Source organism: Microcebus murinus, chromosome 7, assembly GCF_040939455.1.
Source record: "Microcebus murinus isolate Inina chromosome 7, M.murinus_Inina_mat1.0, whole genome shotgun sequence".
Classification (NCBI taxonomy): Eukaryota; Metazoa; Chordata; class Mammalia; order Primates; family Cheirogaleidae; genus Microcebus; species Microcebus murinus.
Window position 1 is genome coordinate 18474252 of NC_134110.1, and position 27694 is coordinate 18501945.

Consider the following 27694-nt stretch of genomic DNA (forward strand, 5'->3'; position numbering starts at 1 on the left):
TTTTTTTTATTCAATCTCTTGTCACATTTTCTATTTGTTCTCAAGTCTGTTTTGGTAGTGTGTGTCTTTCTAGGAATTTGTCCATGTATGTAGGATTAAGTTAAAATGTGTTAATTATATGTGTATTATGCTGGTATGTGTCTATGTGTGGGGGGGGGCATGAAATTTCCCAGTCTTGTTTTTTAAGAGACAAGGTCTTCCTCTGTCACCCAGGCTGGAGTGCAGTGGCCTGATCATAGCTCACTGCAGCCTCAAACTCGTGGGCTAAAGCAACCCTCCTGCTCCAGCCTCCTGAGTAGCTGGGACTACAGGCATGACAAATTCTCTACTTTAAATAACTGTTTTGTTCATTAACCAACTGACTCCTAGTCCAAGAAAGGAAGGTGTCTGTTGAAATGTGTAAGTACTGTCCTTTTTATGCTTGTGCAAGTATGACTTGCTTACCCTGTCCTTCCTTTGGAATGTACCTACTTCCCTCTTCCTTCTCCTACACGAGAGCCACCTTCTGGGTTTTCCTTAGGCAGCTTAAAACACTTGGTTCCAGGCTCTTAGGGTTTTTCCCTTTGATATGTCCTTTCTATGTCAGTCATCCTTAGTCCTTAAATCACAACATCCCATCGCATTTCTACTACTTCTTCAAGTTTAACTTTATGTAAGAGTCACTACTGTTCCTATGTTCTTTATCTTCTCCTGCTTTGACCTCTTTGTTCTGAGTGGATTTTCATTTGTTGGACTCATTTGTGGCTTTTGGTGTACCAACTCTTCATTCTCATGTTTATTTTTATCTGAGACCTTCACAGTGAGCAGCACTAGGTTATGATGAGTGCATCATGGGAGGGTGGGTGTCTGTGCCCAAGTGTGGAAAAGGCCTCCTGCCGCCCTTTCCTGATGAGCTAACACTAATTTCTTTTCTCGGGAAGAACCTTGGGGTACTCCTGATCCACAGCCCCAGTCCCCCTGCCCTTCCGAGGTGCCCTGTTGAGCGGCTCACTGTGCAGGGTGCTGGGATGAGGGAGGAAAGCCAGTCCTCTCCCTAAGCTGTGGCCCTGCCATGGATCCCTGGCCTCCCAGCAAGGAGTTCCTCCTCCTATCTGCCCCCGGGGCAGCCCTGCACCACCTTGTTGGTGTGGACTCTCACCCCACTTCCCTAGCCCCTCCCTGCCCCTCAGTGTGAGCAGGAAAGACCCCAGTGGTGATTCCTACTGTGACTCAGGTTAACAACTTATGCAATTGATCAAAACTCCAGCTATAACATTAGTTTTTCAGGAAGAGTCCCAGTTTTGTGTTATTTACTGATTTATTAACCCATTTTTAATTCACACTTATTTGCTCCCTCATTCATTGGTTCATTCATTCATTCAGTTAGTCAACACACATCTCATGTGTTTTGCTATGTGTCCGGTGCCACTGGGAATCTGGGAATAGTGAGAACAAGTCCTTTGAAGAACCTAAAACTTGTTATTTCTGTGGATCAGCAACGTGGGGTAATTAACAGTTAATGGAACTAGCATAATGAATACACGTGCAAATGGGATGCAAAGTGTTATGCCTATTGTCAAAATTGATAAAGCTGATTATGCTAATATGTGTGGAAGTAGTGGCAGAAGATAATCTGATTACACAATTCAGTTTATGGATATCGTTTAACAGAGAAGGCTTTTTACTTCTTAAGTGTCTATAATCTATTTTTTCAGTTTTATTTTTTAAGTGTAATCTCATTTTCCATTACATTATTTTCCTCCCCACTTACTTCATTGCCAGCCACTGTAGCCTCGGGAACATCATCTGCTGTTACATGCATCGCCATTAGGCACTTGCTTGTTAGCTTCATCTTTTATTATGTCATTTATGTTCCCTCCTCTAGTCATATGCCTGATAGAGTGGAACTCCTTTAGGAAGTGCAGATGGGGCACTGTGCCTTCACTGTGCAGACTCGGTGACTGGGCTTGCCCAGGGAGCTCGTAAGTAGCCAGCCAGGGACATGACACCACCCGCTGGGAACCCCGAAGTCACCCAAGCTCACCAGTGTCTTCTCTCTGCCTAACCCCAGCGCTGGCTGCACCTGCTGACAGCTCTCCTCGGACCCACAGTGACCTTCAGGCCTGGGCTCAGCAGAATCGTCTCTGGGCAATCGATGCTGCTTACCTACCAGACCAAGAAAACAGGCAGCTGAATAATCTAAACGACTAGTTAAAGCAGTCATAAAAATGATGTGTACATACAAATATTGGGACTTTATGCTAATGAGCATTTGTCCACCAGTCATGTGGTTTGAGGCCATGATCGTCCCTTTGGCTATGGGTCTGTTTGGTGTGCTTGGTTGTTATTTCTTGCATAAATTTCGTGGAAACCACACCATCTATGACTTCCAGACTCAATTCCTGGAAAGTGGAGCCAGCCCTGGGAAGTGATCTGCGTGCGGAGCTTCCCTAGATGTTTATGACTCTCCTCTACTCTCTTAGAACTGCCTTTCTGCCCTCACCTGATTTCGCGGTGGTTTCTGCTTAGTTACTCTCCTTTATTGCATCTTTCCAAAACATTCTACCTGGAGTTCGCAGAACGAGCAGCTCCTCTTGTCTGCATCCGTATGTCATTATGCAATTATAGCAATAACTAAAACTGGCCTTCCACGGTTGAGAAGGCACCCTGCTGCCCTAGAATTCGCTGGGGGATGGGGCGGTGGCAGGACCAGAGAGCAACAGGGCTGGTGGATGTCACCCCAGGGTCTGGAGTGCAGATGAGAAGCTCCCACTCCTCTGGTGGGCTGGTGAGGAGGAGGAGGAGGTCAATTAAGAAAACTTCTACATGTAATAATCCTGCTATTTCCACCAAGTCTAAAGAGGGTTTTTAGCCTTTCTGGGAACTCAGAGTTATGTGTGCTTCCTTCAGGATATGGCAGGAATGCTGGGAGAGGGTGTTGTGTCCCCAGGGAGCAGGGAGGGTCCGCACTGGCCGGGTGTGGGCTTGGGCAGAAAGAGAGGCAAGCAGACCTGGGCTGGGCACGGAAAGAGGTTGCTAGAATCCCAAGGTGTTCCTGGGAATCTCAGCACCTGTCTCCAGCCTCCTGCTGCCTGGCCTGCCCTCCACCTGGTTCCCCAAGGCAGGAAGTGGAGGCCCGAGGGGAACAGCTGGTATTCCTGACTAGAGACTTCCTTTAGCCACGCAACCCTTCCATGTGGGTCTGTGACTAAGAACTGGCGCTTCCCAGGGACGATGGCTGGGATCGCATGGTCAGCATGTGCTCAGTGTCCTGTGGGCCCCAGTGGTCAGGCAGGGCCTGCAAACCAGCCCCTGACTCCCCACCCCAGGCCCCTTGACCTCTTCACACTCTTCCTCGGATCCTGGACTCTGAGTTGTGCGGACAGACTGAACTTTTAGGGGCTCCATGTTAAGTGAGCCTTGGGAAGCTGTGCGAGGCCAGATTGCCCCAGGTGTCACTTGGAAGGACAACACACGCCTAAGCTGGGGTCCCCTCTCCCCAGAGCAGACCACGAGTGCCGGCTTTTCTATAGCGGGCTCTGCAATGCTCACTCCTGTTGCGGGCACAGCCCTGGCACTAGGGCCAGTGCCAGGCACAGGTGTTCCATTGTCGCCACATGGATCAGGGATCAGAGGAGGCAGTTATGTCCTTCAGGATCCTTCTGCCGGGCCCTGAAGGACGACAGGAGGTGCCAGGCGAGAGGGAGACAGGGAGCAGGGGAGAGGGAAGAACACGTGATTGGTATTTGGGGTTTGGGGGAGCAGGTTTGTTTAATGAGTGTGGAATTTGGGACACTGGTTGGTTAGGAAGCTGGAAACCAGATGGGATTCAGTGAGCAAGGGCGTCGCTCATAAACGTGCTTTCAATGGCAGTGACCTCATCGGATTGGTTTAAAAATAGCTCTGCCGGCAGGATGGAGACTGAATTCCAGAGGCAGAAAATGAAGGCAGAGAGACACATGGTAGACGCTCCTGCAGGCAGGAGATAACAGGGGCTGAATGGAGGCGCCCCAGCGGGGAAGTGTCTGTCCCTGTCCTCAGCAGATGATTGTGGAGCCCCTGCTGGGCCCGAGGTGGGAATACAGAGGTGGATGAAACACAAATGGGCCCTGGACGGCCAGGAAAGGAAATTGCCCTTGGGACTGCCGCACAGTCGCCGGGAGCTGGTTACCCAGGTGTGCAAGGCTGAAGGAACAAAAGGGAGTGCTGAGGTTGCAGAGAGATGAGTAACTGCAGACAGCTGTCACCCCTTAGAGCTGGGAGGACAGAGGGAGGGAGGGGGAAGAAGCAAGATAACAGCGGCTCCCTTGTCTCACCACCTGCCTTCCAGGCTCCCTCTAGCGCCCCCTATAGGCACAAGCTGACAGGCAGCCAGCTGCAAGGGAGCCTGGGAAATGTAGTCCGCAGACTTCAGCCCCAGCGTGCAGAGCAGAGGACAGAGTTGGTGACTTTGCTGCCAGAGGGGGCCCTGCCCTCAGTAACCAGACGCTGATGGCGGGGAAGAGAGGGAGGAGGGCAAGCATGATTTGCAGGCTTCTCTCAGGGGAGGCTGAGGAGCCAGGCTAACAGGCTCCCTCTGATAGGAGCCAAGGCCAGGATGCTTGCGTGAATGTGAGGCCAGCAGCACACCCTGGAAGGGCAGTCTGGACCTTAGAGCAGATGCAGAGCCTGTCCCTTCACCTTTACAAAGCCTCTGGTGCGTGGCAGCATCTTCTCGCGTGAACCTGTTCGTAGGGCCATCCAGAGCTCCTCATTTCTCCTGAACGTGTTTGTTCTCCTTCTGGGTCGAATTGTGCCTTGCAGAAAAAAGTGTTTGGGTTTTTGCATTTCATTTTGCTTGAGTATTTTATTGACTTTTTTCTAATTTCTGATAGAAACTAATTCAAAATATTTCCTTATTAGACCTGAAGGACAGTTGCCCTCACCCTAGCTGCTTAACTGTGCACAGTAGGCGTCAGGACTGACAGCTTTCCGAGGCAGAGGGCGACAGACACACACTCGATCTGGTCGCCATTGATGAGCCTGTTTCAGACAATTAAACAAACACAGCTGTGGGCAGACCAGCTGGGAAGGCAAGGAGCGTGCTCTGTGTGTTAGGAAGACCCGCAGGGCCCATTTTTAGTCTGACTTGTTTAGACGTGGCCACCGTCCTTTCTCCCTCAGCCTAGAGCACACTGATCTCACAGCATTTGACCCTATTCAGAATCGTTACCTCACCCAGACCGGTGCAAAGTGTTCTCACCTCCTGGCCTCTGTCAACTCCAGCCCACCCTACCCCGCTGCCAGAGGCACTTTCCTCTCATGCAGATCCAATCAGTCTCCTCCCAGGCTCTGGCACCTTAAGATTGACTTCTAGAGCCTTATTTATTTGCTTTTCTTAAACTCATCTTCCACTGGCTCACCTGTTCTCGAGCCTGAGTATCTTCCTGCAAGCCCACCCATTGGAATCCTACCAATCTTTCAAGGCCCATTCAGACGTCATCTTCTTCATGAACCCTTTGGGCCCTCAGTTCCCACACAGTGCTTGGAGACTTCACTGTTGTCTAATGGAGCTGTCCCTGGCTGTGTGGGGGTGACTGGGATGGGGTCCTTTTCTTGCATCCCCAATCCTCTCCTTCCTCCACCTGACACAGTGGGAGGTCCCAGAGCATGGAGCCCTTATAGCGCAGAGTCTTTGGGGAGCTGTGGACACTCACAGGGAGGTGTTGCTGGCACTGGAGCAGTGTCTCAGGCATCTCCACGCCACAGGTAACCTCTGGGCAGCAGTAACTCCAGGGCGGAAAGAGAAGCAGTGATTGGTAGTACTTCAAAAATGGAAAACTAGGCAAAGACAGGGTTCATTTTGTTGAAATGATGTTACCCCACATTGTTTAAGCAGCATCTCAGTGTTTAAGGTTGCCCCATAGAATGTTCTAGAGCTTACAAAGGAGTCTCTTTTTTCTTCAGAACACTGTTTTACAAAGTGTGTGAATCCCATAGAACTGCAAAATATTTATAATACTATGTGTCCAAAGGGGCCCATAATGAAATATTGGAGAAGTGTTGGGTTAAAGGATTAAATAGTTAAATAAATAATTCAACACAGACCTTCTCAGAGCCTTTAACACACTAATGAACATTGTAGGGCTCCAAGAAGAGAGTATATGGCATTTCCCAAATATATTTCCCTGCAGGAATTTCAGGGGTGGGGTGAGACATTTCTCACAAACACACTTCAGGAAGTGCTGTCTTAACCCGGGGACCTCAGGCGCCCTTTGACTGCATGCAGTCTTTGAGTAGTGTGATCAGAGGAGCCAGGTTTAGTGGTAGAGATAGCATTAAAGACTTCCTGGACTGTATTTTTTCTTTTAAAAAAATAAGAGGCATTCTGCATAACAGCATGAGCATCAAAGTACAATGAGGCTTCCAAGGCGAGGCGTTCTTTGGGGAGCCTCGGTCTGAAAGTGTGTGTTTAGCAGTCATGGCTTGACAGTTTAAATTACAGACACTCCACACTGATCATTGAAGCTTATGTATAATTGGCTTAATTAGACGCCAGCGGCACGACACGTCCCGGATAACTCCGGCTGTCTCTGTTTTCCAGTTCCTCCCGCAGAGGTCACATTCTGCCAGCGCCGCCTGCGTGACCCCCCACGGCACCGTTCTGCACCGGACCCTGGATTTCGACGAGTTCATCCCCCCGCTGCCCCCGCCACCCTATTACCCTCCAGAGTACACCTGCACGCCCTCCACCGAGGCCCCCAGGTTGGTCATCCGTGGATGCCCCATCTTGAGGCCCCCAAGACCAGAAGCAGTCGCTGGGAGGTTGGAACGGTCCCGCCCACTTTTAGGGGAGAAATTGAGCGGAACGAGAGCCGGCGTCTGTCTGCGAGTGTGTTTAGTGAGAGAACAGAGACGGCACGGCGACAGGAGTAGTGCCAGAAATAGAACATTTCTGACGGTGTCTCTGCAAGGCAGCCCACTCAAAACTGGCGGCAGCCGGGAGCAGCTCCGTTGCATTCTCGTGTTGCGCAAAGCCGCCATCCCATTATACTCATTGGTAGAACATGGACAGGGCCATAGAGTTTATTGAAAATGTTGATGTCCCTCCAGTAAAAACACGAGTGAAAGCTGCCTGGTGAATTGGCTTTTATTCACAACCACGGCGAGTCCTGGATGGGGGAACCCTGGCAGTCCACGTTCTGCTTTGAGAGCGATGTCAGCCATTCAGGCTCCTTCCCCAGGGAATGACAGTGTGATGCTTCTGCCTTTTCAGGGGCCTCCACCTGGACCTCGCTGGGTCTCCGTTCAGCACTTTGTATGACGTGGCCATCAACAGCCCTGGCCTGCTCTACCCTGCTGAGCTGCCCCCACCGTACGAGGCAGTGGTGGGCCAGCCCCCCGCCGGCCAGGTGAGGCCTGGGCCCAGACAAGGCCAGTTCCCGTGGAAGGTGGGGGGATCCTCCCCTCCTGCCCTCAGAAAGCACCACAGCAGGGTGTGAGTTGGCTGCGTACTTAGCACCCGTGCCCTGGCCCACTGTGCACACTTGTGTCTCGTAGGCCTGTCCACAAACCTGTGGGATGCTGGTCTCGTTAGCCCTGTGCTGTGTACGAGGCATCAGGTTGAGACAGCGGAACCTGCAGAGATTCCAACCCAGACCTGGGGTCCCAGTATTTTCCCCTTGGCTACTTGCTCAGGCTCTGTCTCAGGGCATCGCCACTCACATGTGTCTGAGCCTAATGTGTCAGTGTGTCTGGGGACGCGGTGCAGAAGGACCTGAGATAGCTTCTGACCCCTGGGCAGACCCCCCAAACCCAGGGGACCTTGGCCTGTCTTGACTACATGCGCTGTCACCATCTACCAGGGAGGTAAGATAGCTGTTCTGGTCCTGTCTGGGGCCCAGGCCAGGAAGTGGTCCAGGCCTTCTCTGAGCTGGGCGTGCCGGGCACTCCCACCGCCTCTCGGTGCCTGACACATAACAGGCCCTCAGAAGGAGTTCATGGAGCCTCAGTTTCCTCATCTGCAAAACAGGCGCCATAACAGTACCGAGCTCACGAGATGAAATGGGATGTTGCCTACAATGCAGCCAACTTAGGACATGGAACAAAGTAAGTACTGATTTCAGCAAAAGCCAGTCATCCTTTGTGGGATATTATTTTCATTTTGTCGTCACTGCTGTTGCTGCCATTTCTGAGCATGGACAGTACGTTGCTAGCCAGGGCAGAGAGACAGGAACACCTGGAGAGGTCATGTAGCGGCTGAGTGCAGGACGGTGGTCAGGGAGGTCCTGGAGGCCTGGGGGTTGGAGCATGGGTGGGACACAGGGGAGTGAGGAGATGTGCCGGGAAGGGCAGTGGGGGTCGGGGCTGAGCCAATTCTGGGCTCTGAGCACCAAGAAGAGGAGAGTGGACACCCAGGACTGCACTTTTGGACTTCTCGGCAGCTATGGAGCCCTTGGACACAGATTAAAAGTCTATGGGGACAGTCACATCCACAAGGACGCATCACCTTTTGCAGGCTGGGTGGTCTTAGGACAGGAGGAGATGCACCTTCCTTGTGCGCAGTGGAAACGTGGACAGCACGTTCAGACCCTGTTAGATTCAACCTGTCGGAGCGGGAAATATTTGCCACAGGGACTCTCCTTCAGGGTGGCTTGTGGAGGGCCAGCTCAGTCTCTCAATCTGCCCAGTAAGCACCCAGCCTGTCCTCGCACGAGCAGACAGTGCCTGAGCAGCTGCCTTTGCACCCGCTCCCACCCTGAGCACACGTCAATCCCCCGGGACTCCACTGGGCCAAGGACTCCGTCCGCGGGAGAAACAGACGTGTGGGGACTGCCTGTGAGGAAGGACCTCGTCAGCGAGGAGGCAAAGCGTGGCCCTGAACTCTCCTCATTCCTAAACCTGCCGCAATGGAGACGCTCTTAGAGGTTTTTTTAAAACTGAGCAGGGCCCTCTGCCTTCCCGATGTGGCTTATTTTTCTGTTTATGATAAAAAATAATTCAAATCAGTATTATCGGTGGAGACCATTTGCTGTGATAAGAGTTATCACCGGTGCTCTGAGAGGGGCGCCCAGTGCACTGTGGGGCACTCGTCAGGGGCGCAGGGCCACTGTTTGGGAGGTCCAGGGAGGACCCGAGAGCTCAGACTGGGAGGGCGCCAGGCAGGGTTCAGGAGGAAGGTCCGGGAGGGTTCCTGGGAGAGGGAACAGCTGTGCAAAGGCTCAGAGGGAAGGAAGGAGTGGGGTGGGCACAAAACCAGGCAGAAGGCCAGGCAGGATGAGTCTCGGGTGAGTGTGCGTGGGTGGAGGTGACTTGTCTGGGTGTGGGGGATGGAATTCCAAGTGAGTGTCCATCAGGCGATAGGGTCTGTGCTTCCGCAACTTAGAGAGATTGGAGTTAGCTGCAGAGATGGTCACTGGAGCCTGGGAGATGGAGGAGGGGGTGGGGGCACCCAAAGAGGAAAATGGATTTGAGGAATGACACCATCGTAGGTGGCAGAGGAAGGGCACCCACCCACATAGCAGAGCACCAGGCAGGGCTCTGGGATGCCTGCATTTGCAGGACCCAGCAGTTCTGGAAGGAAGTGATGGGCCAGCTGTGCCCAGAGGCTGTGACAGCTGATGCCAGGTCCCCAGGCTCACCGTGGAGGGGCTGTGGGTGACCTCCGCAAAAGCCCCTTTGATGGGCTGAAGAGGCAGGAGCCCCAGGGAGGAGCGCTGTGGGAGCAGGAGTGGATCACTCATGCGGGATGTTTGGCAAAGAGGAGAGAAGACAGGATGGTAGTTAGAGGAGTGTGTGGGTATAGGGCCTTGAGGACTCACCAGGCACGTGTGGAATGGCCCGGAGGGTGGAAAGCCCCAGAGTCCGCAGGGGTGTGTGATTCTCCACAGCCGCTGTGGGGTAGGAGGGCAACTCTGCCACTTCCCCGTCTGCACGGTGACCCTGCCTACTGCCGTCACGGAACTCCAGCTCTGTGCCGGGGACTGAGGGTGGGCCTGCTTCATGCCCTCCCTTTACTGAGCCATTATCCGTATTTCCAGAAAAGAGGTTGGCTGGAACAATTCGTGATTCCGTGTGTACAACCCCTTGGAGAGTGGCAAGGCCAGGAATGCTGCCAGCTCAGAGCCCTTGGCCCCCTGACAACACGACCCCCTGCATGTGGAGCCGGCCCCCAGCTTCCCAAGGCCCCGGATGCTGAAGTAGCTCTTGGGCTTGGGTGAGACTTCCGACACGTCACCCTCAGCTGCACACCAGAGGGACATTCACTCGTGTTGCATCACTAATGTGCTCTTTTCTCTGAAGAATAGGATGTATTGGAGGATGATAATACTGGCTTTAAGGCCAATAAGACTCCATCTGCCAAAACTCTGGGGAATTCTCTGAGTTGAGCTTTCTTTCACAGACCTTTGGTGAGCAGAGCTTTAATGTCAAAGGCTTGTCTCGTGTTATAGCTTGTGTTGACTCGGAAACCTCCAGCTCACAAGTGCTGCGCAAACATTATACGTTATCCGTTGGAGCACGTCTGTGTGCATGGCCTTTCTCTGGGCTACCAGCCTGGGAGCAGGGCAGCATCTGGTGATTAAGGGGTCGCCGCAGCCCTTGGGCCAATTCTCTTTGACCCCATGGTCTGGGAGCACTTTTCAATTCCACAGACGTCTCTGGGAGTCTGGAAGTCCGCAGAGAGAGGCTGGGCCCGCCAGCTGCCCTCACCCCGCCAGCCCGTCCCACCGGATGGACAGTGAGGAGCGGCCCCCTCACAGCAGGACGTGTCTCCCTGGGCGACAAGGAGGTCAATTGCTTCCCCTCGTTAGGCCAAATGGCGCATAAACCGCCTGTCAGCACTCGTTTGGATAAAGAGAGGAAGACAGACGGACAGAAAAGCAGCTGTGTGCGGGGCCAGGAGAAGATATTTTTGACTCGGGAAGGAAAAGCACTCCTTGCCTGTGGATGTTTGTTTTGACCCCTTTGCCTGCATGGGGTGGCCACACGCGTTCCCTCTGGCTTAGGCTGCGATGGTCTGAGACTATGTACGCTCCAGCGAGTTCGCTGAGGGACTGTGTGTCTTTCAATAGCAGGAAGGCAACTGAGAATTTACCAGTCTGATATCTTGTCTGGGTGGCAAGCTTATCTTTCAGGGACCATTTACACCTGTGCAATATAGAACCGTGGCCTGGACCGATCCCCTCCCTCGGGGCGCTAACAGTCTGTGGCGGCAGGCAGGGCAGGGACAAGCAAACTTCTCTGGGGCTTCCAAGGAGATTTGGGCCTGGACATCTGGGTGGATAGGGGTGCAGGTGAGCACAGGGGAGGTCATCATGGGGGGCCCAGCATGGGCAAAGGTGCAGAGGTGGGGCGGCCAGGAGGCCAGTTGTGGGAGCTCCAGGTACAGGACCCGAGTCACTGAGATAATTTGGGGAACACACTCTATGACCTTGGATGTCAGACTATAGAGGTGCCTTTGAAGAGCTTGGCATCTGGGTGGACATGCCCCAGCGATGCTTTGGGAATTTTAATTTGGTGGCGGTATGGCAGTGGAAGGGAAACCTGAGCAGTGAGCTAGGAGTCATGCAAAAGGAGACAGACGTGACAGAGCACGGCCAGCCCCAAGTCCCGAAAGCTATTGTGTAATGTTCCAAGGCAATGGCCTTTACATTCAGAAATCCATTTGGCAAAGTGTCTTTGAAGATTGCCTTGTGCCACTAGCCTAAAATCTTCACTCACGTTTCCCATGATTGCTGGTAATTGCCCCAAAAGAAAAGGTCTTCATAAATCTAGTACTAGATGGTTGGCCTCACCCAGGAGTGGGAAACTTATTACAGAATTGGGGCAGAATTTCTACGTCAGGGGTCGTAGCCACATAGCTTCCTGAAAGAAAGGAAGACGAGGGGAAATTTGGCTTCTTTGCCAAATGCCAGTTCACTTTTCAATGACAACAACTAGTCAGAAAAGCTCATCTGTAAATCAGCGAGCCCCAGGTGAGTTGACACCTGCCTTGGAGTGTCCAGGTGAAGTGACACCTGTGGCCTCTCCTCTTGACAGCCCTCTCACCCCTCTTCTTCCTCAGGGAGCTGTGTGTTTATGAGCTTTATTGCAGAACTCAAATTTCAACTTAAATTCTATTCTTACCCCCCTGACCCTTTCCTCCTACCTTTCTAGTTCACCGAAAACGCTGTGTGAACAGAACAGCTTTGTCCCCCACGGCTCTAGTGCGGCAGAGTGGCTTCTGCCATCAGGGAAAGCCAAATTTAAATTAAACCCTTGACGCCCTGCTTGCGCGAGGTGATGGATGCGCTCCCAGGAGCTGTCTCCTCTCCAAACCGGGTCTGACCGGGAGCCGGAGGGAAGTGAGTGATGCTTCTGCAAAATACGAAGCGAATCCAATTTCCTGCTGACCTTGTGCCCCTGTATATTTGATCTCTCTTGTTTTATTTATATGTCTTTATTACCAAAGCTTTTTTTTTTTTAAAGCAGCAGGTTTCTGAGTTACCACCCACCCCCACCCCAAATAAGAAAGTGAAATAGAGGGTTGACACGGGAAGGGGCACGTGGAATGAAACGAACCTGCAGGGCGTTGTTCTTGTGATGTAGCGCGAGTTTCTGGAGTTGTCCAGAGTTGATTATTGGCACGTGGTAATCACACGGTGAGTGCGGATGGCGGCGCGAGTTCTCGCCCCCAGATTCCCGCCCCGACAGAATGAGCGCGCTAAGGACGAAGAATGGCGTGTCTAGTGTTGTTCTAAAGCATCTGAGTGGGATCCCAGGGAGCACTCAGGCAGCTCTCGGCGTCCCTTTCTCTCAGAACCCCTCGCAGGCCTCACGCCTCGGGGGGCAGCTCGCAGCCTTTGTGCCAGAGCGAAGGCCGCGCAGCCCGAGCACCTGCCCCCGCGCCAGCCTGGTTAAAGAGGGGAGATGAAGGGTACCGGCCATGTGATTGAAGTGGCGGGAGATGAGCGTGGCAGAAATGTAATTACCTGAGCTGGAATCGGAACAAGCCGCAGGGGCCCGCCCCACCTTCCCCAGCCTCCTCCGGAGCTCATTATTTGCAAGCGCATCCCCAAAGCAATTCTGAAATAACACGAGGATCCACAAATTGTTTTCTGAAATAGCACAGTGGCGCGGGGCGGTGCTCACGTGACGTGTGTGCCGTGCTCATCACATCCAAGCACGGGCCGTGCGGGCCGCGAGGCCCTAGCGCAGGGACGGCGCGGCCGGGCCCGCCGTGCCGCACAGGACAGGCAGGGCGAAGAGGGGCCAGAAAGCGGAGGGGGCTTGGCCTTCCCCCTCAGATTCCGAGGCCTCTGCGGGCAGAAGAGGAGTCCGCCCAAGAAGAAAGCTGCAGAGGCTCAGTGACTGCAGCTCCCGGCGAGTGCCACAGCTTGCTACCCACTCCACCAGGACACGGTGGCATCTGATGGTGTCCTCAGGGCGGCAAGGCCACATTCAGACTGGCACCTTGTCCTGTGTGGACCTGGACCCTGAGCCCGAGCCCAGGCAGGGAGGGCAGCCTTGGGAGCAGCCTCTCGACCCCCTCTGTGGAGACGAAAGGGAAGAGAGAGCACATGGCAGCTCTGGGCGACTTCAGGAGCTCACTCAGGCCAGGACCATTTGTTAAATTCCCATTCTGTGTTCCCACTGTGCTGGCAGAAGGCACAGTGGGCCTCATGCCTCTTTGTCCCTCGTGGCCTGTTCTCTTCCTGGAGCAGAAGCTGAGAGGAGAGAGAGTGGTTGAGACGGGCATGTTGGAAGTGAGGACAGGGACTGTCCTAAGCCCTGCAGTGACTCTGGGAGTTCCTATGTGGCCTTTGTCCCAGAGAATGCCCATATGGTTAAGGTGCAAAGCTCAGGGTGGCTCTGTGGCCCTGACAGGTGTCCTGATTGAAAAAGGTCAGAGACTTGGGCTTTGGCCTTGGCAAGGGAAAGTTCAGTGCTCACACCCCACCCCCACATTTCGGGGAGGGTAGTGGAAGTACACGGCCATTAACACTTCTTCCTGGGAGACCAGCTTCAAAGTCAGCCTGCTGCCTGGGGCTGTTGTACCGTGTTCCTGGGTCCCACCGATGCTCACCTTGATGCTTTACATTTCTTGTTGCAGGTTACAAGTTCAGATCAGCAAGTGGCTGAGACTAGCTCCGGGGACCCAAATGCCACTGCTGTCTTCAGCACACCAGGTAATATTACCCCTTTCAGTATTTGGAGTGATAAGTTTCTATTTGTCACCAATGTCTCTTTTCCTCCTCCTGTTTCCTTCCCTTCTCCTCTGCCTACTCTCCTCCCTCCCTTTCTTATTCTTTAAAGGGGTGGAGTTTGCTATAGCCTGTCCTGTTGAGTACCAGATAATCTCTCCACAGTTCTTCCCTTACCTGCATCCAACAAGTCAGTGTACCTGGAAGACCTCACACTTCCTCTGCGCGGCTTTGTCACCTCCCCACACAGCCCCATCTCTCTCACTTGAGGGCTATGGCTTTGAAGAAGAGTGTGCCACCCCAGCTGAGGTCCACCCTTTCCAGAGCAACAGTTGTACGTGCCGGGTTATGGCCACTCGGTGCCTCCCACAGAAGGAGGTGGCTGGCTGGGGGACTTCACAGGGAGAGGGGGAAGGAAGGCAAAGGCTGGAGGTCTGTCCTTGAAGGCACTGAAGGACAGGTGTGAAGGGTCAGATTCCCGAACACAGAGGGTGGGAGCAGTGTAGAGCTGGGGGTGGGGAAGGTGGTCCCAGGTATCAGGAAAGCAGACAACCCTTCCTAGCGGAGGGAGCAAGTGTTCTGCGTTTCCAGGGGGCCACCTTCTCGAGGTCCCCAGGCGGGCTCATGTGGGCTGGTTTATGTGGAGACCAAAGTCAGATAACTCATGAGATTCCCACAAAGGACCACGATTATAGGGCTCTCTGTCCTCTCCCCAAACACTTAGCATCTACGAGAAATAGGAAGGGGTTGCATCCGGGTCTCTGCAGTCGTGGGATTCAGACGTGATCTTGTCCTTCCCTTGGTCTCTCCAGGGAGCCATCAGAAACTGTCCAAGAGGTGGTGTCCGACGTCCTTCCCAGGGGCTACCCCAGGGTGCTGTGTGTCCCAGTCCTCTGTCACAGGGTGACCACACCAGCCTGCTGCATTCCAGGGTCTGGGCTGAGGGGGTCTGCAGCCTGGCCCCACCTATTCCAGCCACGTGACTCTTACAAATCGCATGTTCTTACGGGAAACAAGGTTGGAAAGTCAACACAGCCTGTCGACTCCTGGAGCTCCTTCCTGTTTGTTCTGTTTATGCAGGTGGAGATGACAGAGGAGCCTGGGTGCCCAGGGCTGCCCCCTCCTCACTGCCAGGACCTGGGCGGTTAACTCCGTAGCTGACCCAGACACCCAGGGGTGCTTCCAACACCAGACTCCTGGCTGGGGTGCGCAGCCCCCAAGGGGTCAGGAATCTGCGGGGAAGTACTGACAGGCGCTCGGGGCCCCCGTCAGGCAGGTTAAACTGCAGGAAAGGTGCCTTCCTCTGGGTAGTGACTACAGAGGAGTCAGGTCGAGGTCCAGGTTCATGGGGCGGGCCAGGACATTCATTGATTCTGCACCTTTGTCACAAAGCAGTCTGGCACCTTTCTGTGGATCTATTTCTGGGTTCTCTGTTCCGCCCCGTTGATCCAGTGCCTGCTGCCCGGCCAGCGTCTCAGTGTCTCGGTGACGGGCTCCAGCATCAGCCTTCGCGCCTGCAGGAGCGGGTCCTCCACTGCATTCTCCTTTCCAAGCTTGCCTTAGCTATTCCAGGGCCTGTGCCTTCCCATATACGTTTTAGAATCAGCGTATCTGTGTCTTCAAAAGTCCTTGCCAGGATTCTGATCAGAATTGCTTTACACCAAGAGAGCAGTCAGGAGAGAATTGACACCCTCCTCCACTGAGCCTCCAATGCACGGCTGGAGTATGTCTCTCCATTCATTGATGTCTTTCATCTCCACGTTACCATTTTCAGCATGCAGAGCCTGTGCGTGTTTTGTGAGGGGGTACACTTAAGTATTTCGTTTTCTTCAGAGCTATTAATTGTAAATGGTATTGTGTTTAATTTCTGTTACTGCACGATCATTGCTAGTACAGTTGATTGTGGTACAGTTGTGCTTCGTTCTTGTGTGTGGGTCTTGCATCCTGCCACCTTGCAGAACTCACTTGTTCTAGAAATTTTTTTTTTATAGATTTTGGTTTATTTTTCATCTAATAAAATAACAAAATAGTAACGAAGACGTGGGTGCTGGCAGGTCCACAGGGAAGCTGTTCCCCACAGTCCTGACTGGCAGCTTGTCAGGCAGCCCAGGTTGCACCCCCTGCATGGTGGGCAGCCCCCCAGGACCGGGCTGGGATGCCTCGATGTCCCTCATTGCTTCTGCCTTTCCCTGTACAGGCCATGCTCGTCAGCCTCCTTCTGACCAAAGCACCTGATTTCTGACTTTCAGTCTCTTGTGCAATGTGAAGTGTCTAAGCCCCCTCCACCCATGCCCTTCCTCGAATGATTCTTGGGAGGTCATCTGGTGTCCCCAACTTTCAACACCAGAGAGTAGCGTTTGTCAGCCTGGCTTGGTGCTTCCATACCCCCAGAGTTCAGAGTTTATCCGGTGTTGAGGTTTGAAGGGCAGGGGCTGTCCCACATTGGGCGGCTGCCATGTTGCCCACCCTAATGTTGTGTCCTTTCTCTCGCAGCACCGGCCGACAGCGCAAACCTCCTGGTGTCCGAGGGTGCCGCCGCACCGGGTCCCAGCCACCCGTCCCCTGACAGCCCCATGGGTGTCCCGCCCCCCGCCCCCCGCCTTGCTTGCACATCTCTGGAGGATCCCAGCACAGACAAGCAGACACAGCAAGGTCCCAGGCATGTGTCCCGCTCCACCAGCGACCCCACTTCATGCACATCTGGAGCAGCAGGTACGGCTGGCCAGGCTCCCCTGTGTCCCTAGGGGGTGGATGGCTTGCCTTGGACACTGTAGCTCTCAGTGACCCCTGTGAGCTGAGGCACGGCCCTGGGAGGTCCAGGGCCACAGGGAATGTGGTCTTGATGCCTGAGGCCACTGAGCTGGGCGTGGGTGGTGAGCAACCTGTGGGTCCCCGCTGTGTCCCCATCAGGCTTGTCATTCTGGCAGAGGAGGAAGGATTTGAGAGTTTAGGATGTTTAGGATGATAAGAGCCCACCAGGCTGCTCAGCCAGCCCCAGACACTACCTGTGGTGCTGAACACCCGCTCTGGGGTCCAGGACAGGTGACCACAGGCAGTGTCTCTGGATGGGGGGTATCCTCCAGTGGGAGCTGCCCCAGGCAGACACAGGTATGTTTTCTGCAGCACTTCACGGGCACTCTTGGCAGTGCTCCCTGGCATTTGCATTGAATCTCCCCAGTGACTGTTTGAGGGGCAGTGCCCTGGGCTGTAGGACCTGACATCCAGTCCCCATGCCAGTGGCCCAGGGGTTTGCATTTCACACGAGCTTCCCTGGGAGTCTTATGTGCCCTGCAGTTGCAGAACTTGCACCCTGTTCTTCTTGCTGGTTTTTTTTTTTTTTTTTGAGGGTACAGTTTCTGCCAGGAAAGATTGGTGGGGCTTTGACTGTAATGCCATCACAGTGGGGACTTTTTTGCAGAACCCTAAAGAGGGCCCAGTGGATCCTGGATAGTCTCACCTCAGTGATGTTGTCCAGCCGAGCCCCAAATAAACGAGAGCCTGACTGGGCTGGGAGGATGGAGCCCCTCAGTGAGGGCTCGTGTGCACTCACTGAGGTCAGGGGGCCTATCCCCTGCACTTGGAGGGGCTCAGGGCCTGCTCTGTGCTCCCCATGTCTTTCTTCACCTGCCCCAAGTGAAATTCATGCTTTGTGACCTGTGACATGTGAGGGCTGGAGCTGAAGGGAGAGGTGATCACGGTTCCTTCTCGATACCCTTGCATCACCTGTCGCCCCCGTGTCCTCTTGGCTGGGCACGGCGCTTTTCTGGGGTCCCAGGAGCACCTCCCATGTGGGTGGGTGTGCCAGCAAAGGGTGCTGGGCTTTGTCCAAGCCACGGTGGGCCTGGCCGTTGCAGGGCTGTTCCTATCTTAATCTGCTGATGGCCTAGGTTCGGTCAGCAGGTTTCTGCTGCTTGTCTGACATCTAAAATATACGTCTAAGCCACGCCACACACGGGTTATTGTAGTTTTATCAGTAATTCCTTTTCCTGTTTCATGTGTTCACTGTTCATTCTCTTTCTGGTTAAGGTGATGCCTCCTCACACACAGCCTTGTGCAGCCAGGACCTAGAAGCAGGGCTGTCTCGGGCTGCTCCGGGGACCGGTGAGGTGCACCTTTTCTGAATCCGTTTGGCTGCACCTGCAGGAAGTGGGGGTGGGGGTGCCCCGTGGGTCCCTGGCTGCATTGCCTCTAAGTGCAGCCCTCACACCATCACCCACGAGTGCGAGTTCCCAACTCTCTGGGCGTCAAAAGTGCCTTTCCCTTCCCTTCTCTCTTGGCACGCCTGTATTGGAGGCCATAGCTAATTTAACGTACGTGTGCCTGCTGCTTCTCTTATTCATGAGATTTTATTTGGGCGGGGGGCATTCTTACAGTTTCTCATGTTTAATTGCTGGGCTTGCTCGTTGCCACAAAAAGGACCCCAGAACAGACTACCCACACGTGTTTACTTTGTGTGATTTCAAATTCAGGCGGGGCACGTCAGGCTCTGATCTGAGCCTTGGTGAGCTGATCACAGCTGGGTTTCGCGGAGGGGCCCTCAGACTGGTGTTCGTTCCGTGGGTCATGCAGAGCAGCTGTCGGCCTTGTTGGGGGGCAGAGCCCCGTTCCTGGCAGTCAGTGGGGACAGGGCCCTGGATGGTGGCTGCTGTCACACGGGGCATGGTGCAGGGGGTCTCATTTTCCCTCTGCCACCCCTAGCCCTGGTCCTAACGCAGATTCCATCTCTAGATGGCACCATTCTGCCCTGCAAGAGATCAGACCCAGAGGGCACAGGTCACTGAGCTGGGAAGACTGCAAAGGGTCCGGCTCCTGTTCCCGCAGGGCCCTGGTCCCCAGCCCTCCAGCTCTGGGAGGTCGGCAGCCCCCCGAGGTTAACACCAGCTGGTCTCAGGGCTGAGAGGGGATGACGGGACAAGGGAAGCAGGGCACGGCTGGGGAGCCAGCCCAGGAACTCAGAAAACTGAGCATGCTTTTCTTTGCTTTTTAAAGAACTTATGACAGCTGCCTTTTGTTTTATTTCCAGTAGTTTTTGAATTATATCTTTTCCCTTGACTTTTAGTTTCCAAGTCTCGCTCTGCTGTGGCTGCCTGTCGGCCCCAGCTTTCACCACCTGGGGACCCAGACACCTGGAAAATCAGCCAACAGCCAGTGCCAGAGGTCTTCCCAGCGGTCTCCAAAGAGCGGCCGCACTCTTTAGTGGACAGCAAGGCCTATGCAGACACCAGAGTCTTGGTGGCTAAGTTTTTGGAACACTCGCACTGTGCCCTCCCTCCCGAGGTGCGGCACGTGGTGGGCGCCATCCGCGCGGCAGTGTCGTCCGAGGAGCGCCCCCTGGAGGAGGCTGTCTTCAGTGCTGGCGTCCCCGACCAGGTATGAAGGAGCCCCAGGTCTAGATGTGGACACCGACAGGACTGGAGCCATTGACATTCTTGCCAGAAGCCACCGTCCTGGCACAGAACCATCGAGGGGACACCTGGGAGTATCTCACGGTGGCTCATCAGGGGACAGTTATTCCCTGTCTTGAGGTGGATCCGATCAGTTGTTTCCTTGGGGATTCCATTTCCTACCTAGTCCAGTAATTCAGAAAGATGACTCACATCCCCGGTGAACTCATCGGTTTTATCTGGTGTGTGGCACCTTGAACTGAGCATAAATACGAATACAGCAACAGGAGACACTCGTGTAATTTAAAGACCCTAAATATCTTCAAAATCAGGGCTGTCAAAACCAAGATTCTGCTTGTCCCCAGTTCAGGTTTAGTGTTAAGTGGACAGAGGACGACATCAAGCAATGAGACCATTTTCTCATGCAGTTTGCATCGCCCTGTAACCAAACACTTACCGTATTCTGACCTATTCCTTTAAAAGGCAATAGGTAATTTTAGCACAGATGGCAGCCTGGGCCCACCTCTGTCTGCGGGTCACAGGGCTATCGTATGAGTAGGCACACGTGAGGGACTCCACGGCTGCACAGCCACCCCTGAAGGCAGGTGGGGCCTGCAGGGGCCTGGAAGAATCCACGATCTCCTAGTCTCCCTCGGCCTCCATCTGTGGGGCCTCCCCACTGTCTCCCTGGGCTCTTTCTGCCATCTGCCATCCTATACCTGGAGCAGACACACTATAGTTGTTGTTTGTTCCCTAACAATAAGCACCTGTTCTAAGCCCCTCTGGGGGCTTTCCCTCGTGTCTGGCCTCACCTCACTGGCCTCAGTGGGTCAAGGTCTGAGGGGAGAGGCCTGCTTCTCCAGGATGTGGGTACCTACCCATCGAGTGGCAGCAGACACATCTGCATGGGAGGATGCAGATTGCAAACCGTTTATTTCCAGGAAAACGCCCACAGTGTTGGTTGTGCAGAAGCAGGCAAGCCCAGCCGGGGTGCGTCTTCCGTGCCTTTGGACAACTTGGGCGCATTTGACTTTTTCCAAACCTTCCTCCAGCCCCTTGTTTTCTGGCATCAGCAGCAGCAGCGGGTTCCCGACAATGGCCCTGGATCAGCACCATCCACTGGAACTTTCTGCAGTGATGCAAACGCCTGTATCTGGGCGGCCAAAGCTGCCGCCACTGGCACATGGGGCTGCTGAGCCCTTGACTGTAGCTGGTGGCCCCTGCGTTGGACGATGCAGCCCCAGCCTGCAGGTCTCATAAGAGAGCCCGTGGGCCTGGCACAGGGGGTGCAGGGGGAACCAGAGGGGTGCCCACCACTGCTGGGCTCTTGCTTTCCTCTGTCCTCGAACCCCTGCCCCCTCCCTCAGTCCCCAGTGTGTTGGGGAGCTTCTGTGTGGCGGAAAGCTGGGCCCCGCAACCTGAGGTGTGGGAATCCCCCAGCCATGGTCACCTGCCAAGGCTTTGAGGTTCATTGATGTTATTGGTTGTTGTTTCCCAGAGGTTAGAGAGCTGGAAAAATATAAATCAGGCCTTTCAATGACAACCCTAACTTTTCCATGAGAGATGTACTAGAGGTGAACTTATGAGCACTTTATTCAGACTATGAAACAGGAAATTTCTAATGTTTCTCAAGTGAGAGATTTGCAGTCCCCCAAATAAGTCTCTTTGCAGGTGCAATTAATGGATGGATTTTCAGAAGGGTCTCCCCTGAGTCTGTGAGCAAAGCTTTAACGCCCGGGGCCCTGGGCTCTGAACCTGCACCATCTCCAAGGTGTGAGCCAGAGCCACCAGCTGCAGGGGTTTTGCCTGTTTGGGGAGTTCACGCCAGGATTGGGGGAGCATACAGCAGTGTCCCTCAGGTGGGCTAGGGCTGCAGTTCTCAGACCTGGCTGCAATTCCCATGAGGCCAAGACGCCCGCACCCTATGGACTCAGCCTCTGGGCACTTCCACTGTGCAGCCAGGGTGAGGCACCGCTGGGCCACCCAGCCTGGTGCTCTGAATCCTGCCCTTCACCTCTCCGCAGCAGGACCTTGTCCTGTCTGTCCCCGGGCTCCTCCCCCAGGCGGTGCCTCCCCCAGGTGCAGGGCGATAGTCCCAGGGGTTTCCAAGTGTCCTGCCATTCACACCTTAACCGCACTTGGCAGCTCTGTTTGTGGATCAGGAAACCGTACCTAACTATGCCACTGGGCTGGAGCCTTCTGCCTTCTAGAAACAAGGCTGTCAGGGGCGGTGGCAGGGAGCCCTTTTGGGCCTACCTGCTCAGGGCTACCTGTGTGCTCTGGGAAGGCCCAGGCTCTGGGCTTCCAGGAAAGGTTCCCCAGAAGACAGAGGTGCCAGTTAGAGCCACTAGAGAATGTACTGGCAGCTTAACTCACCACCTATGGTACCCTGAGAGCCCGGCACCGGGGCACCTGGGCACTAGAGCTCTGGCAGTGGGCACCCGGCCTCAGGCCGTGTCGGCTCACGGCCGCGAGGAGAGCTGGCGTCCCCCCACTGGCACACCTTCCCACTGGGGGCCTCATCTCCTACTCCCGTTTGGGTATCTGAAATGGGCCCAACTGCGGCTGTTTGGGAGGTGACCCTCTCCTTTTACGGCTCACTGGGTCTTGGGCACTCTCCCAGCCCACTCCCGAGACCCGTGGGGGCAGCACCTGCTAGGACGCCGCCATTTACCTGGCTTGGAGGCCTCTCGGGATGCTGAGGTGGGGGAACTCTGCACCCCAACTCTGTGGCAGGCAAGGTGGGGACATTGTTCACAAGGACTTAAGGTTTCCTTCAGGTGGAGACCATGATCCAAATTAAATGCTCGTGACAAGCCCTGTGACAGAAAGCTTATTTCAAAAGGATGTTTTTCCCCTCACCTGTACTGACTCACAGAGGCTGCTAAGGCAGAATTTATAAGAAATTGTTTTCAAGCCACCAGAGACCTGTTTGTACAACTGCAAAGGTTGTCTTTATTTAATGTACCTCAAGGTGTTTTAATAATGATAAGTGTTTTAATAAAAAATATTTCTGGCCTCTGTGTCTCTGAGGTCTGATTGGGCCCGCGTGCGCCACTGGCCGAGAGCAGGGCCGCCCCACCCCACCAGGAGCGTGAGGCAGCCACAGCCGCCCGCTAGGCTTCCTGGGAGCCTTCTGGAACAGCTCAGCTCTCGGGGCGGGAGGGGAGGAGAGCAGGTGCGGACCCAGGCAGGTCCTGCCCATACTGACACCTACACCTCCATGGGTGCGACATCTGAGGGCTTCCAGGAGGAACACAAGCCTGCAGCCCACAGTTTCCTTGGATGTGGGTTTTTAAAAATGTGCATCATTTGGTGGGAATCCCACCCCGTTCTCACCTGCCAGCCACGAACCTCCTTCTGCCTTGTCTGAGGCATTACTGGAAATGTTCCCCTTGGCTTCCTGAGTGAGGCCCCTTCCTTCCAGCTTTGGCTCAGGTGACGTTTCCTTTCATTCCCCAAGGATGTGGGCCATCCCTGGCTAGCAGTTCTTGTTTCTTGGCCAAGTGAAGAATTTTATTTTGCTTTTAATTCTTCAGCATGTCCAGGGGGAGGGAAGGCCTTTATGCCGCTCTTTATAATGGAATTTCCTACTGAACATTTTTCTTTGCATCTGCCATGCATACTTTCTGGGAAAAGAAAGGTGTGGAGCTGGAGTTCACGTTGAGAGGTTTACATGGCCCTGATGGCCAAAAGTGAGTTCAGGTGAGCTCTTAGCACATGTCTTCCGGGTGGCCAGGTGAGAATGTGTTCTCACTCTGCAGTTCCCCAAGAATGCCTGGCCCTGGAGGTGCCTGGTCAGTGGCTCACGGCGTGGAGCACACACTGCCGTGGGCAGGCCAGAGAGGAGCGGTCCGGCCGCTCCAGGGCCCCCAGGCTAACACTGCTGGAACCCCCACCCCGTGGCCTTCTGAACAAAGCCCACATCTACCTCCACGGCCTCCACATGCCAGGTGAGTGGCAGCAGGATGGTGGCCACGGGGAAAGGTAAGTGGTGGGAGAGCTGCCGGAGTCTTGTTATTCTAGCCAGGCTGCAAGGGAGCTCACGAGGCAGGGAAGGTTCTGGCACGGGTGCTGCAACAGTCTCTTACACACCACCCCTCTCCTGGAGGTAATTTAAATTTAAATGTGGAGAATCCCAAGGCTCCATGTCTTCCTGTATTTAATCAGGCAGTACCCTGCCAGCCATGCCTCCTCTCTGGGGGTGGGTGGAGAACGAGGGATGGGCCAGCGACTGGTCACCATGGCTGGCTGCTGCAGGGCACTGCCCACCTGACACCTGGATCGCCCACCCTCCCACCTCGTCAGTGATGGCTCCTGAGGCCACCCGAGACCCTCGCAGGAAGCTGAGCAGCCGCTGCCACTGCCGCCACACAGCACACTTGCGGAGCCTCGAGCTGAGATCGCGAAGTCTGAGGACAGGCGGGCACCCGCCATCAGTTAACAAACCAGCCACACGAAGAGCTTTTCATCAGGACTTCAGGTTTATTAGTGATATGCACGAAGTCTTCCTAAGGTCAGCTGCATGCAACACACGGGCACTCCTCAAATACAGTAATCCTAAAGCTTTAGTTACTGCGTGGTAAGGCTTCTTAAGTCACAGTGTATTCTTCAAGGCCTGGGCCAAAAAAAGAGACTTCGGACAAAATGACGTCAGTTAACATGGATCTCTAGTGGACTGAGCTAGACTATATCTGACTTATCTACACACGCACCAACACTGCCCAGGGCGGCTGCCTCGGGAGTGGCAGAGGTCGGGATTCCTGGTGTGGGTTTTGTTTTTTCGGGGGGCACGCACAGGTGTGGATGTGTGTGTGTAGATAGATTTCAAATGGGGGGCACACACCCGTGCTCCCCGTGTTCCTGGCAGGACAGCGAGCGGGTCCCACCAGCGGGAGCCCTGCCCGGGAGGGAGGGTGCCCAGGGCGGGCAGGAGAAGCAGGTGTGGTCCCGGGTCACCATGGGAAGACCCTATCGTCTGAATGACGGCTTGCCAAAATAAAAGTCCAAACGGCAGCATTATCTAAATAAATATGGAGTTTTGATGTTGTGGCCATCATCCTTTATTTACAATCAATCACATGTCCCCAAACTTTCATTACCAGTCACATCCTGGGAACTGGGCTGCCACATTCCTGCAGAAGCAGCAGCGAAAGCAGCCGTTGGGGACTGTCAGAGCCCCCACCCCCCAGGACCCAGACGTCCCAGCCGAGGGGTGGCCGTTGGCCTGCCCGGGGACGCGGCCCTTGGAGGCCTCCATTCAGGCCACCCGGCAGGTGCCCACGTTCACTCTCTACAGTTCAGGGAGAAAAGACACACACTCCACACCACACACAGGGACCGGGACACACCCCCGGTCCGTCGCAGTGAGAAAACGTTCAGAACGTGGCAAAATACTTGACTGTTTTACAAAGATTTGTTCCTGTGACTCTCCTTTGATAAAGATATACTCCTTTTTGGCAAAATAAAAAAAAAAAGTGGGTGGCGAGGGCACGACCTTTGGGGAGCCAGTGTCCCTGCTGGGCTGTGGGGTCAGGGGTCAGGTCCTCGGCCCGGGTCTGGCTCTGGCTCCCCTGGGCCCGGGCAGGCCTGCCTGGCGTCCAGCTCCGCGGTGTGGCCAGGCTGTGGCCTAGATGTACAGCGGGGTCTCCTGGCCCGTGAGGAGCCTGAACATGGCGGCGGGCATGGTCTTCATGTGAATCTGCCAACAGAGACAGGAGCTGAGCCTCGCTCGCCCGCCCACCCCTCCATGCAATCTGGTGACAACAAGCAATGGATGTGAAAACCCCGCGTTTCCGGTGTGAAATGCCAGTCTTTAGAGGGAAGGCAAAAGAAGGGCCTGCCAGGCCCATGGTGACCTAGAAACCTCCCCGGACGTGCAGGCTGCGATCGCGTCCGCACCCCGTCTTTAGAGGGCTCTAGAGGGTGAGTGCTAGTTTTGTTTTCAGTTTAACATGGGAGGGGGGTGAGAAGTTGGGCTTTTAATGGAGACAACAGTTTGGCCACTGGCTGGGGCAGGCCAGGGGTGCCCTGGCCTCCGAAGCCCCTGCAAGGTGTGCGCTTTGCTTCAGTGAGGAGGACTCGGGGGAGGGGGGAGTGCAGAGACACACACCCCTTCCCACGGAACTGCAGCTAAAGCAAGTTCCCGAGGGCTGGGGACTGGCTTGCAGGGGGTCGGGGGGCTCAGGTCCCCCATCCTCTGGGGATCAGTTAGCAAATGACCCTTTAGGCCCTGGCCTCGATCCCTGGCTCCAAAGGGGCTGCGTATACAAGCAACCTGCAACCGCTCCCCAGGGACACCAACTTGTGGGGTGCCTCCCAATAATCCTTCTTTGGGGACACTGGGAAGAGGCATGTAGAGGCAGGAAGACACTAACGCTCTGGAAGCAAAGTGACAGTGGGCTCTGTGCTTCGTCCCCATGGCCTGCAGTGCCCACTCCTCTAGAGAGCCTGCGCCCTGAGCAGTCTGCTGCCATGCCAACGGTGCTGCTGGACGCCCCTCTGGGTGCCCAGTGGGGTGCAGTGCCCCCCTGGGTCAAGCAGGTCTCAAGCCCTGGTCTGACCACCCACACAGGTACCCCCTGCAGATGCGTCCTCCCACCTGCCCCACCAGGAGCCCTTGGATGAGCTTTTCCCGCAGAGAGGGAGGCTCACAGGGCAAGACGGAGCACAGAGGACCCAGCTAGCAGGGGATGCCCAAGGAGGTCCTGGCAGGCCAGGCTCTCCTAAGAAGGGTGGGTTTTCCCTGGGGCGTGGGGACCGACGGCTTTCCTGAGCACACCATATGCCCCTAGCCTCGGGTCCTGGCTTCAGGAAAGTGGCGGGGGCGGCGGGGCAGGGACAGGGATGATCTTACCTCCCCGACCGAGTTGGACAGAGCTTGGACAATCTTCTCGTGGGCTGTGGCCACCACGCTCTGCCCATTGATCTCGATGATGCGGTGGCCGACACGGACGCCCCCTCGCTCGGCAATGCCCCCTCTCATGAGGCTGCAGATCTAAGCAGACGCGGCAGGTCAGCACACACGTCCATGCCACCCCTGACAGGTGCTTCACGGGGTCCCCAAAGGAGGGACCCACAGAGGGGAAAGCCCTGTGTGATGACTGCTCCTACCTGCAATTTGTTAACTCATGAACAGGGAGATTTGGAGTTGGAATATGTTTTTTTTTCTTTTTTTTAAAAAAGGGTCAAAGCTAGGGTGTGTGGGGAGCCATCCAGGCCCTTGGACCCCCGTGATAGAATCTGTCCCCCACCCCACGCCATGCCACAGCCTTTGCTCCTGGCGTTGGTGGGGGTGGAGGGTGGGTGATGTGCACAGTTAGTGCACATTCCAGATCCAATTCCCTGCCAGCCGCAAGCTGCTCCTGTTCCAAGGGAAGACAATCAGCCCTTCCCACCTTGGGGAGGAGCAAGGTGATGGACTCATGAGCTGACAAATGGAGAGAATCTGGGAAAGTGACAAGGACGCCCCTAAGTTTGTCTCCACCATTTGCAAATTCACTACAAGTCAAGGCATTAGAAATGTGAGCTTCCACGCAGACACCGTGAGCTTCCACGCAGACACCGGGGAGAGGACAGCAGACCCCGGGGGGCAAGGCCTGGGGCTCACGGAGACAAGGGGGCCAGAGCTGCACCCGACAGCTCCCGAGGGGCTCCGGGAACACCTCTGGCCTCGGCAATACCCACCAAGGGCGTGGAAAGGAAGGCACCATGGCAGGAGCAGGGGCCAAAGTCCGGGGGCTCCCACACCCCTTCAGCCCCGGCTGGAGATGCAGTGAGGGGGGACAGGGAAGGACCAGCCTCCCCCTACCACTAGCTGCTTCCAAGGGGCCAGGGGATATCAGCCACCGACAGAGCGGGGAAGAGCTGGGCACACAGGCAGCAGCCCCCCTGGAGTGAGGCGTCCGGAGAGCAGCCACACCGCACCTAGAGGTCTCGCTTGTCCCCCACAACCCGGCAGCATCACCGTCCAGGGCTGCACCACATCAGCTGGCTTGAGGATGAGGAAGAGGAGCTCCGAGCTGGGCAGGGAGGCTCAGGCTAGTGGGAGCCTGACCCAGAGTGCCCCGTGACCTGGAGCCTCAACAAATTCACAGTGGCCTTCTGTCCTTGGGGTTCCTCAATCTGAGGCTCCTGGCAGTCCAGCTACTGTCTCACTAGCGTTTCTGT

At 55.0% G+C, this 27694-nt stretch overlaps 2 protein-coding genes across 8 annotated transcripts in view; one reads left to right on the forward strand and one right to left on the reverse strand.

The window, feature by feature from the left end:
- The window catches only part of ENTREP2 (endosomal transmembrane epsin interactor 2), a 349185-nt gene extending 326621 nt beyond the window's left edge, over positions 1-22564 (forward strand). The window contains exons 6-11 of the mRNA XM_012764608.3: positions 6563-6723; positions 7235-7370; positions 14051-14126; positions 16635-16853; positions 18168-18242; positions 19201-22564. Of these exons, the coding sequence (XP_012620062.3) occupies positions 6563-6723; positions 7235-7370; positions 14051-14126; positions 16635-16853; positions 18168-18242; positions 19201-19517 (984 nt within the window). The 3' untranslated portion in view covers positions 19518-22564. The remainder of the gene's footprint in view (positions 1-6562; positions 6724-7234; positions 7371-14050; positions 14127-16634; positions 16854-18167; positions 18243-19200) is intronic.
- Positions 22565-23990: 1426 nt separating this feature from the next.
- Positions 23991-27694, reverse strand: part of APBA2 (amyloid beta precursor protein binding family A member 2) — a 217462-nt gene continuing 213758 nt past the window's right edge. For all 7 annotated transcript variants that reach the window (XM_012764602.2, XM_012764605.2, XM_012764600.2 and 4 more), the window contains 2 exons: positions 26382-26522; positions 23991-25226 (listed from right to left, as the gene is read on the reverse strand). In XM_012764602.2, coding sequence (XP_012620056.1) covers positions 25155-25226; positions 26382-26522 — 213 coding nt within the window. In that variant the 3' untranslated portion in view covers positions 23991-25154. The remainder of the gene's footprint in view (positions 25227-26381; positions 26523-27694) is intronic.